This window comes from Oncorhynchus tshawytscha, linkage group LG19 (assembly GCF_018296145.1).
Source record: "Oncorhynchus tshawytscha isolate Ot180627B linkage group LG19, Otsh_v2.0, whole genome shotgun sequence".
NCBI lineage: Eukaryota > Metazoa > Chordata > Actinopteri > Salmoniformes > Salmonidae > Oncorhynchus > Oncorhynchus tshawytscha.
This window is the reverse complement of record NC_056447.1, coordinates 41,740,012-41,752,657: the sequence shown is the minus strand read 5'-3', so window position 1 is coordinate 41,752,657 and position 12,646 is coordinate 41,740,012. Positions and strand designations below refer to the sequence as shown.

The 12,646-nt window shown below is 40.8% G+C and overlaps 1 protein-coding gene across 6 annotated transcripts in view; it reads right to left on the bottom strand.

The window, feature by feature from the left end:
• Nucleotides 1-9,869, bottom strand: part of LOC112218787 (lysine-specific demethylase 7B) — a 62,030-nt gene extending 52,161 nt beyond the window's left edge. For 5 of the 6 annotated variants that reach the window (XR_002948664.2, XM_024379922.2, XM_024379924.2 and 2 more), the window contains exon 1: nt 9,733-9,869. Coding sequence is in view for 5 of the 6 variants with exons in the window: in XM_024379922.2 (XP_024235690.1) it covers nt 9,733-9,836 (104 nt within the window). In the remaining variant the exon portion in view is untranslated. The remainder of the gene's footprint in view (nt 1-9,732) is intronic. The other variant, XM_024379923.2, reaches the window with a different exon arrangement.
• Nucleotides 9,870-12,646: the final 2,777 nt, after the last annotated feature.

Sequence of the window (12,646 nt, the reverse complement as noted above, 5' to 3'; positions counted from 1 at the left end):
GCTACATCGAAGTCTTGGATGAAATTGCAGAAATTGACCGGGAGAGTGACACAAAACAAATACATTAGGAGTTTGGATTCCAGCGCTCAACAAAGATTTTTGGAAGGAAAACATACTTTAATATAATAAGTCAAACATGTTTTTGCTCTTCATGCTAATGCAGTTACAATATGTTGGCTATGACATTTTTATTTATTTAACTAGGCAAGTCAGTTAAGAACGAATTCTTATTTACAATGACGGCCTACCAAAAGACCTCTTGCGGGGGTGGGGGCCTGGGATTAAAATAAATAAATATAAGACAAAACACAGATCACAATAAGAGAGACAACACTACATAAAGAGAAACCTAAGACAACAACATAGCAAGGCAGGAACACATGACATCAGAACATGGTAGCAGCACAAAACATGGTACAAACATTATTGGGCACAGTCAACTGCACAAAGGTCAAGAAGGTAGACAACACAAATCATCACGCAAAGCAGCCACAACTGTCAATAAGAATGTCCATGATTGAGTCTTTGAATGAAGAGATTGAGATAAAACTGTCCAGTTTGAGTGTTTGTTGCAGCTCATTCCAGTCGCTAGCTGCGGCGAACTGAAGAGACAAGCGACCCAGGGATGTGTGTGCTTTGGGAACCTTCATCAGAATGTGACTGGCAGAACAGGTGTTGCATGTGGAGAATAAGGGCTGCAGTAGATATCTCAGATAGGGGGGAGTGAGGCTTAAGAGGGTTTTATAAATAAGCATCAACCAGTGGGTCTTGCGATGGGAATACAGAGATGACCAGTTTACAGAGGAGTATAGAGTGCAGTGATGTGTCCTATAAGGAGCATTGGTGGCAAATCTGATGGCCGAATGGTAAACAACATCTAGCTGCTCGAGAGCATCCTTACCTGCCAATCTATAAATTATGTCTCCATAATCTAGCGTGGGTAGGATGGTCATCGGAATCCGGGTTAGCTTGGAAGCTGGGGTGAAAGAGGAGCGATTACGATAGAGGAAACAAAGTCTATATTTAACTTTAGCCTGAAGCTTTGATATGTGCTGAGAGAAGGACAGTGTACCGTCTAGCCATACTCCCAAGTACTTGTACGAGGTGACTACCGCAAGCTCTAAACCCTCAGAGGTAGTAATAACACCTGTGGGAAGAGGGGCATTCTTCTTACCAAACCACATGATCTTTGTTTTGGAGGTGTTCAGAACAAGGTTAAGGGTAGAGAAAGATTGTTGGACACAAGAAAGCTTTGTTGTAGAGCATTTAACATTTTGCGTGTAGGGGGCAGGATTTTAGTTTGTGTCTAAAAAAACATACCCATTTGAAACTGCCTATTTCTCAGCCCCAGAAACTAGAATATGCATATAATTGTCAGATTAGGATAGAAAACACTCTAAAGTCTCCAAAACTGTAAAAATATTGTCTGTGAGTATAACAGAACTGATATTGCAGGCGAAAGCCTGAGGAAAATCCAATCAGGAAGTGCCTCTTATTTTGAAACCTCTGTGTTCCTATGCATGCCTATCTTCCATTTAAAGGGATATCAACCAGATTCCTTTTTCTATGGCTTCCCTAAGGTGTCAGTCTTTAGACATAGTTTCAGGCTTTTATTTTGAAAAATGAGCGTGAAGGATCACATTGAGTAAGTGGATAGGTGGGGGCTCTCAGAGTGAGTTTTGTGCAACTGAGTAAAGCGGCCATTGATTCTCCCGCTGTTATTGAAAAAGCTACACACTTGGTTGATATATTATTGAATATATATTTTTAAAACAACTTGAGGATTGATTATAAAAAAACGTTTGACATGTTTCTGTGGACATTATTTGGAATATACGTCTGCGTTGTCGTGACCGCTCTTTCCTGTGGATTTCTGAACATAACGCGACAAACAAACGTCGGTATTTTGGGTATAAAAATAATCTTTATTTAACAAAAGGGAACATTTGTTGTGTAACTGGGAGTCTCGCGAGTGAAAACATCCGAAGATCAAAGGTAAACTATTTTTTTTGATTGCTTTTCTGATTTTCGTGACCTAGCTACTTAATGCTTAGTGTACATAATGTTATGCTATCGATAAATTTACAAACACTTGGATTGCTTTCGCTGTAAAGCATCATTTCAAAATCTGAGACAGGTGGATTAACAAAAGGCTAAGCTGTGTTTTGCAATATTGCACTTGTGATTTCATGAATATTATTATTTTTTAGTAATATTATTTGACTGTGGCGCTATGCTATTCAGCGGTTGCTGATGACAATTATCCCGGTTCCCGGGATGGGTGGCGTCAAGAAGTTAACACAAAATCTGGGGAGGGTCAGCTGAGTATAAGACTATCATCTGCATATAAATGGATGAGAGATGTAAATTGAGAAGAGCGTGGGGCATAGGATTGAGCTTTGGTGTACTCCCTTGGTGACAGGCAGTGGCTGAGACAGCAGATTGTCTGACTTTATACACTGCACTCAGAAGGGTAGTTAGCAAACCAGGCCAAAGACCCCTCAAAGACACCAATAATCCTTAGCCGGCCCACAAGAATGGAATGGTCTACCGTATCAAAAGCTTTGGCCAAGTCAATAAAAATAGCAGCACAATATTGCTTAGAATCAAGGGCAATGGTGACATCGTTCAGGACCACATGATGTGGCTTTTGAGTGTCTCATTGCCTATTGGTCCACATATTATAGTGATTGTGTTCCTCATACTCTATATACTATAAAATGTTTATAGATGGTGTGTCCAGACTTTTGACAGGTACTAACTCATTCAAGGGTTTTTCTTTATTTGTACTATTTTCTACATTGTAGAATAATAGTGAAGACATCAAATCTATGGAATGATTCCATATATGAAAAAAGTGAAACAAATCAAAATATATTCTTCAATGTTGCTACCCTTTGCCTTGACAGCTTTGCACACTTTTGGCATTCTCACAACCAGATTCATGAAGAGGTCCCCTGGAAGGCATTTCAATTAATAGGTGTACCCTGATAAAAATTAACTTGTGGAATTTCTTTCCTTCTTAATGCGTTTGAGCCAATCAGTTGTGTTGTGACAAGGTAGGGGTGATAAAAGACCAACTACATATCATGTCACGAAAAGCTCAAAAAAAGCAAAGAGAAACGACAGTCAATCATTACTTTAAAACTTGTTATGGCCGCAATCCCGGTAACGAGATCGATATGACAACTACCAGTGAAAAGAGGGCGCCAAATTCAAACCACAGAAACCTCATAATTACAATTCCTAAAACATACGTGTCTTATATCATTTTAAAGGTCATCTTGTTGTTAATCCCACCAAAGGCGTCCGATTTCAAATAGGCTTTTCAGCGAAAGCACTACAAACGATTATGTTAGGTCTCCACCAAACCACAATAAGCACAGCCATTTTCCAGCAAAATATAGCATTCACAAAAAGCAGAAAGAGATAATTCAAGGTCAGTGATTCATTTTATCTTCAACAGATGACACTCATAGGACATCATGTTACACAATACATGCATGTTGTTTGATAAAGTTCATATTTATATTTTAAAAAATCAGAGTTTACATTGGCGTATTAGATTCACTAGTTCCAAAAACATCAAGTGATTTTGCACAGCCACATCGTTTCAACAGAAATACTCATCATATATGAACTTGATAATACAAGTTATACACATGGAATTATAGATAAGGTACAAATCTGTCGTTCTGCCTCTGAACAGGCAGTTAACCCACTGTTCCTAGTCTGTCATTGAAAATAAGAATTTGTTCTTAACTGACTTGCCTAGTTAAATAAAGATAAAATAAAAAATAAATAACGTGATGAAATGTCCAAAAGTTCCATAACAGTCAGTAGAAACATGTCAAACGATGTACTGAATCAATCTTTGGAATGTTTACATATATCTTGAATAATGTTCCAACCGGAGAATTAGAATGACTTCAGATGACCGGTGGAACGCAGGTCCTTCCCCTGTGAACGCGCATGGTGAAAGAATGGTCAACTTGTGGCACTGGTGACTATTTCCGGTCTCATTCGACTCCTTGTCACATTAGAGTCATAAGACAAAGTTATATTGACTGCTGACATCTAGTGGAAGGCGTAGGAAATGTAGACTCATCCATATCTCGCTGTAATTTCAATGAGAGCTTGGTTGAAAATCTGCCACCCCCAGAAAAAATACAAACAGGAAGTGGAATTTCTCAGGTTTTTACCTGCAATATGAGTTCTGTTATACTCACAGACATAATTCAAACAGTTTTAGAAACATCAGCGTGTTTTCTATCCAATACTAATATTCATATATTAGCGACTGAGGAGCTGGCCATTTACAATGGGCATCTTTTCATCCAAGCTACTCAATACTGACCCTGCAACAATAAAAAATTAAGATATGAAGGTCAGTCAATACGGAACACTTCAAGAACTTTGATCGTTTCTTCAAGTGCCGTCGCAAAAGCCATCAAGTGCTACGATGAAACTGGCTCTCATGAGTACCGCCACAGGAAAGGAAGACTCAGAGTTACCTCTGCTGCAGAGGATAAATACATTAGATTTACCAGCCTCAGAAATTGCAATCCAAATAAATGTTTCACAGAGCTCAAGAAACAGACATCTCAAAATTAACTATTCAGAGGAGACTGCGTGAACCAGACCTTCATGGTCAAATTGCTCCAAAGAAGCCACTACTAAAGGACACCAATAAGAAAAAGAGACTTGCTTGGGACAAGAAACACGAGCAATGGACATTAGACCGGAGTAAATATGTCCTTTGGTTTGATGAGTCCAAATTTGAGATTTTTGGTTCCAACAGTGTCTTTGAAGAGATGCAGAGTAGGTGAACGGATAATCTCAGCATGTGTGGTTCCCACCGTGAAGCATGGAGGAGGAGCGATGGTGTGGGGGTGCTTTGCTGGTGACACTATCAGTGAATTATTTTGAATTCAAGGCACATTTAAATATCTTAGAACTACCCATCCCGGAGAATTGTCATCAACTACACTAATTAGCATAGCGCAACGGTCAAAAAAATATTACTAGAAAATATTCATATTCATGAAATCACATGTGAAATATAGTGAAACACAGCTTAGCCTTTTGTTAATCACCCTGTCATCTCAGATTTTGAAATTATGCTTTACAGCCAAAGCAAGACAAGCGTTTGTGTAAGTTTATCGATAGCCTAGCATAGCATTATGTCCAGCTAGCAGCAGGAAGCTTGGTCACAAAAATCAGAAAAGCAATCAAATTAACCGTTTACCTTTGATGATATTCGGATGTTTTCACTGACGAGACTCCCAGTTAGACAGCAAATGTTCCTTTTGTTGCATAAAGATAATTTCTATACCCAAAATACCTCCTTTTGTTGGTCATGTTTAGTTTGAGAAATCCACCGGAAATTGTGGTCACGACAAGGCCGGAAAAAAATCCAAATTATGTCCATAATATCGACAGAAACATGGCAAACGTTTTTTATAATCAATCCTCAAGGTGTTTTCAAATATCTATTCGATAATATATCAACCACTGCACTGAGGCTAGGAAACACTGTCACGACAGAAAAATCCGCAATAATTGAGAATTTCGAGAAGCATTTTTCTATGGCTGGCCTTGCTTTCCACCTGGCTACCCCTAAACCTGGTCAACAGCCCTTCGCTCCCCACAGCAACTCGCCCAAACCTCCCCCACTTCTCCTTCACCCAAATGCAGATAGCCGATGTTCTAAAAGATCTGCAAAATCTGGACCCCTACAAATCTGTTGGGCTAGACAACCTGGACCCTCTCGTTCTAAAATTATCTGCCGAAATTGTTGCAACCCCTATTACTAGCCTGTTCAACCTCTTTCGTATCGTCTGAGATTCCCATAGATTGGAAAGCTGATGCAGTCATCCCCTTCTTCAAAGGGGGAGACACTCTAGACTCAAACTGCTACAGACACATATACATATGTACAAACTTTTGACTGGTACTGTATGTGTATTTGATGTATTGATGCAGGGCTCACCCCATGCTAAAATAAAGGTTAAATAATGTAAGTAATACTAAACTTGAGTTCTGAATTTTTTTAAATCTTCAAAAGTGGTAGAGTCAGGTGACCTTTGGAGCAAACTCAAAAGAGACAACATTCAAGTCATCCATACCCCACTCATTCAAACATAGGAACTGGTTCCTCCAGTCTGACCCCTCTGCCTCCACACCCACCCCCACCCGGTCATCTAGAGGTGTGAAGGTTAGTACCTTTTATGGGAGTGTGTAAACTTACACAAAAGCTATGGTAATAAAAAAATGTATGTTCTCTATAGTTACGTACTTGAAAATGTATCAATTGACCAAGTCGGCCACATCTGGGCAAACTTGTAAGCGACACCCGGGAGACGTCATACTAAATATTACGTATCTCTCTCATTCTTGAATGTATCAGTCTGAAACTTTGCACACACACACTGTTTCCATGTTGTGGACAACATCTAAATTATCACCAGCTTCCTATCTCAATGTTTGGCCTTTCTTTTGCATTTCAAAAGGTGATGCAACAAAAATAAGAAACGCATGTTTAAAAAAATATTTTACCAGATCTAATGTGTTATTCTCCTACATTAATTTCACATCTACAAACTTCAAAGTGTTTCCTTTCAAATAGTATCAAGAATATGCATATCCTTGGATAAGGTTATGAGCTACAGGCAGTTAGAGTTGGGTGTGTCATTTTAGGTGGAAATTGAGATGAGTCCAATCCTTATGAGGTTTTTAACTGCATTTCACGGTAAAGTCTACACCTTGTATTCAACCCATGTGACAAATACAATTTGATGGATTTTATTTGAATTTGAGCTGGGAGTCAAGATGGGCACCTGGCTATGAACTCAGAGTTCATCAGTCACCAACTTTACTGGACGATTAGCATCCTCCTTTAGGTTACATATTGATTTATTAACGTTATTCAGAAACAAAGACTTGCCGCGGGACAGGAGTCTGGGAGAACAACCTCTCACAAAAGACTTTACTCAACACATAGCCGGGAGGCAGGAAACGTAGTGAAGAGAAGGACAGGAAAAATAAAGTAAGTCTTCCCCCTCATCCCCGGTTTGTGTCGCTCTTTGTTTGAACCATGCCAGGCTGCAGCCTTTCTCAGCAGAGAGACTACTTAAGGGCCATGAAGAATAATTATTGTAGGAAGTGCCGCCCCCACGTCAGAGGAAGCAGCCCCCTCTGGCCACCTATGCTGACAAGGTCACTGTCCTGCCTGCCTCTCAGGGCCAACTTCCTGTGACAGGATGCAAGTCGAGAACATAGGCTACACACAACAAACCCCTTGTATGATTAGCCTATTGGGCCTGAGTTTTTATAAGTCAGTGCCCATTGGTCAGAAATCCTGGACCCAACTACAGCCTAAATGTGATTGATGGCAGGCGTTAATCCTCACCCTGTAACCTGAGCAGGATAAACTCCGGAACCACATGTATAAAGTATTTCATAGATGGTGTGTCCCATCATTTACAAGTTATGCTTCTTCAATGTCCTATTTTCATAAACAACCCAAGGCAGACACCAAGTGGGCTACAATGCATTTAGTGAGAAGGAAAAAAATAGAGTTCTCATGAGACTGTCACTGAATGGAAGGCCATCAAGTCTTTTAAAATGTGTATTATCCAAGCCCATACTGAAATTGACTACACCCAGTGCTTCATTCATAAAATGTAATGGACAGTACGCCTAATTCAGATTGATTTACATTCCCTATTTAATAACCATTGATATGGAATTGATTAATATAATTGGATTAACACAGACAAACCATTCCAATAGCTACTATAAAACATGGACTCACAAAACCAATTACTGGAATTGAAAGGCTGCGCAACACTGGATGATTAGAGGTAAAGCAATACATCTACATGATACGTCAGCCTCTCGCACATGTGGACAGACACACACCATTAAAATAATATAACTCATCCCAGAGTTATCATAATGACATAGTAGTGGCCTACATAGAGTAAACCACCAGACCAATCATACTAAAACACTTAAGGATTTAATCACATGGGCCATCCATCTCTCCCTGGTGTTTTCATCCTGGAGGGACATTGATAAATGGAACACTGAACTTGCCTAAGGCCAATGGCGGTGCTATCAGTCTTCGTCAGTCAGTCAGTCACACACACACACTTTTGAGAGTCAGAATTCTAGGAAGCCATCTAAATACTTGCATCTTCGATGGCACTGACTGAAAGGAAGTAGGAAAGCAACACTCTCCAGGAGAGAGAAACTCTGAAGAAAGATCCAGGAATGGGTACAGCATGGTACAAATCAGTAAGAGTTTAAGATTAATGTCTGGCATGAATATCAAAAACACACCCCTGAGCACTCGCCCCCCTGCAGCTCCCCAACTGGCGTGTGCTCAGTGCCTGATAATAACACAGCCTACCGGCTAGACAGAATAATCCTATTGGGACAGGCAACACTACAGAGGAAGAGAGGGCTCCCAACAATAGAGACAACACACAGGCTCAGGCAAGGTAACCCCACCAAAAAGGGATGCGGCTGGGCCCACATAATCTACCATGCTGGGGAGCCATCCGGACCTGGGGGCACAGAGGAATAGAGGGCATAACAGACAAGCCCCTGACTACGATCCCTTTGTTGAGAGAGCCTTCAATAAACACATGTTCGTACACACACACACACACTAGTTGTAGTGCAGCATTCATGCCTTGATCCCTTTTAGGGAGCAGACAGACACCTTGAATTCCTTGCTCAGTTTCTGGCACCACACTTCATAGTTGCATAAGCCCAAAATGTTATGTTGTTTTCTGTAAAGCTAAACATCACAGAATGCGCAGTGATATGGGTGTACTGTGGACCACCTCTGATATGCATGATGAGTGGCCTCATATTGGCATGAACCAAGCAGTGGCTGAAATAATGTATTGCAATGTCTTATCCTTGCCCCATTGGGAACTATGAGTTTGAGCATGTCAACTTTCCTATTTAGAAAAAAATGTGATGTTTGAGGGACGTCAAACATGTGCATTTCCCTTTAAAATGTGTTTCTTCTTTCTAACCCTAGATGGCTCTCACCATGTGCACGTATTTGTTCATTTGGGTCATTTAAATTTCCCTCCTCGATTTTAACATTACACTCCTTTTTGGTCAATTTCTCACTGATGAGACTAACATTGCCCAACAGCAAAATAATGTCACTATAATTCAGGCTACTTCCTCTACTGGCAAAGAGTAGACAGCAAAACTCATTATCTCCCCCAAAAAAACCACCGAAAGTTAACGTTCTCTGAAAAAGATCAGGATAATCTGACATCGTCGCGCCATAACTACAGCTGGTGAAGGTTCAGGGTGGCTGCCAACTCGACAAGCACTAGTTACTGACACAACAGAGCAACTAACAGTAGTCATGCTTGATTGAAAGTTTCTGACAGAGCTTCATCTACTACAGCTAATAAAGTACAATTGGCTGACAAACCAACTGTCCAACTCTTAACCAAAGACTGAAATAGCTAGCAATCTCATTACTCCGATGTCAACTACCGAATCGTCGTTTGTAGGCATACAAGAAACTGGCTGGGGGTAAGAGTAACCGAGTTGGACCTCCGCCGAGATCCGTTCGCTCACACTAGGTGCTCGCGCTGCGCTGTCTTGATTGAACCACAGACTGACATCGCAATACAATTTGACGCACTTTTGTCATTTTCGTACATGTCATTAAGGAATATGTCGGCTCCTTACCTGCCATGAAACCAGTCCTTACAAATGTCGCATTCAATCATAAACCGGCTAACATCATACGACTGCTGGCAGACACAATACAGCGAGGCTGCCGCCATCTTCATAGTGTCCCCAAACAACGCAGGCAGAAAGTTGGGCGGGGACTATGTCCACCACACACGGAAAAAGCCGAATGCGAAACGATAAATTACGTAAACGTTTCAGATGACAAAAAAATGACCACTCAGTCTAGAACGTCATATGTTTATGACAATCAATCATCTCCCACTATTAAACCCAAATTACGAATGCAACACCATAATGTCGGATGTATACACGTGCATGCACTTTATATGTTGTCCTAAACTTTTTTGTTTGCTTCATAGTGTAACATGCCAGAGCTATTGGCCCCAGGTGCTCCAAATTGTAAATTAAAGGTAGACTCAGCGATATGACATAGATGCAGGACGTAAACAGCATAATGGGTAAATTTCGGTAACAACTAAGAGCATTTAAACGCGAGGCTCAACTGTTTTAGTCCCCTGGCTACCACCCTTTAACAGGGTGAAGCGAACCCATACACATGTACAGAGACTGTGTGAGGGCGAAGTCTTGTATCTCGCGCATCTGAATGGGCGCGTTCCTATGCCCAGGCGTTGCTGACGCCTGCCAGATCGTACAAAGGCTGGATAGGTATTTTACGTATCAGCTAACCACGTAATATGCTATAGCAACATGTCAGTCGATTACACAGTTTATGATGTGGCACGCAACCATTGGTGGCCAGTCCTCTTCTGGCTGTGCCAGGTGGAGATTATAACAGAACATAGCCAAGATGTTCAAATGTTCATAAATGACCAGCATGGTCGAATAATAATAAGGCAGAACAGTTGAAACTGGAGCAGCAGCACGGCCAGGTGGACTGGGGACAGCAAGGAGTCATCATGTCCTAGGGCTCAGGTCCTCCGAGAGAAGAAAGAACAAGACCTGCACAAGAACAGCACAAGAACTGTTTGTCGGGAGCTTCATGAAATGGGTTTACATGGCAGAGCAGCCGCACACAAGTCTTAGATCACCATGTGCAATGACAAACATCGTCTGGAGTGGTGTAAAGCTTGCCACCATTGGACTCTAAGTAGTGGAAATGCATTTTCTGGAGTGATGAATCACTCTTCACCATCTGTCAGTCTGACAATACAGTAAAAAAAAAATGTTTTTTTAATTACCTTAAAAAATAAAATAAAATAACGAGGCTATATATAGGGGGTACAGGTACAGATTCAATGTGCGAGTGCACCAGTTGGTCGATATAATTGAGGTAATATGTACATGTTGGTAGAGTTATTAAAGTGACATCATTTGCCAGTCTGACGGACAAATCTGCGTTTAGAGGATGCCTGGAGAACACTACCTGGGCAAATGCATAGTGCCAACTGTAAAGTTTGGTGGGTGAGGAATAATGGTTTGGGGCTGTTTTTCATGGATTGTCGAGATCGGTGTGGAAGAATTTAACTGGCGTACACAGAGCCCTGACCTCTACCCCATCGAACACCTTTGGGATGAACTGGAACACCGACTGTGAGCCAGGCCTAATCGCCTAACAGCAGTGCTCAACCTCACTAATGCTCTTGTGGCTGAATGGAAGCATATCCTTGCAGCAATGTTCCAACATCTAGTGGAAAGCCTTCCCAGAAGAGTGGAGGCTGTTATAGGTGCAAAGGGGAAACAACTCCATATTAATGCCCATGATTTTGGAATGAGATGTTTGACAAGCAAGTGTCCACATACATTTGGTAATGTAGTTTATGTGATGTAATACCCATTTTCAGGGACCTTTTGGCTCAGGAGCACTACTTCTGAACTACTGGCTAAAAAGTATACAAAAGTACCAGAGAATCTCTTTAATCAAATGTTCTGCCAAATGGCAGCCCCACCACTTGATTTGCTGAGGATGTAGAGAAACGTAATAGAGGGGTTCAGGAGTGCAATGAATGACCATCCATGGCTTTTCACTTTGAAGTTACAATATACAATGTTTTACATTGTTTGTAAAAACATATCTTATTCTAGGTTATGATGAGGGTAAAATAGGACAGCCCATGGGGTTAATTTTTACATTTAAATAACCATTGAGCAACAGCTAATATATTTGCACATACATATATTTTACCTTTATTTAACTAGGCAAGTCAGTTAAGGACAACTTCCTATCTTCAATGACGAACTAGGAACAGTGGGTTAACTGCCTTGTTCAGGGGCAGAACGACCGACCTTGTCAGTTCGGGATTCAATTTTGCAACCTTTCGGTTACCAGTCCAACGTTCTAAACCACTAGGCTAACTGCCGCCCCAAATTAGGCCACAATATTGCAAATTGCTTTAAAGATATGCCTATGGCAGGATACAAGTAATGTACATATGAAGCAGGTCGTTATATTAGCATTATTTTATTATGTTTTATTTATTTAACATTTATTTAACTACGCAAGTAATTTAAGAACAAATTCTTACCTACAATGACACCTAGCAAAAGGCCTCCTGCGAGACGGTGTCTGGGTTTAAAAATACAAATACATTATTAAAAATATAGGACAAAACACACATTACTACAAGCGAGACAACACAACACTACATATAAGGAGATACCTAAGACAACAACATAGCATGGTAGGAGCACAAAAAAACAGGGTACAAACATTATTGGGCACAGACAACAGCACAAGGGGCAAGAAGGTAAAGACAACAATACATCACGCAAAAGCATCCACAACTGTCAGTAAGAGTGTCCATGATTGCGTCTTTGAATGAAGATATTGAGATGAAACTGTCCAGTGTGAGTGTTTGCTGCAGCGAACTGAAAAGTTGAGCGACCCAGGAATGTGTTTGCTTTGAAGACCTTTAACAGAATGTGACTGGCAGAACGCGTGTTGCATGTG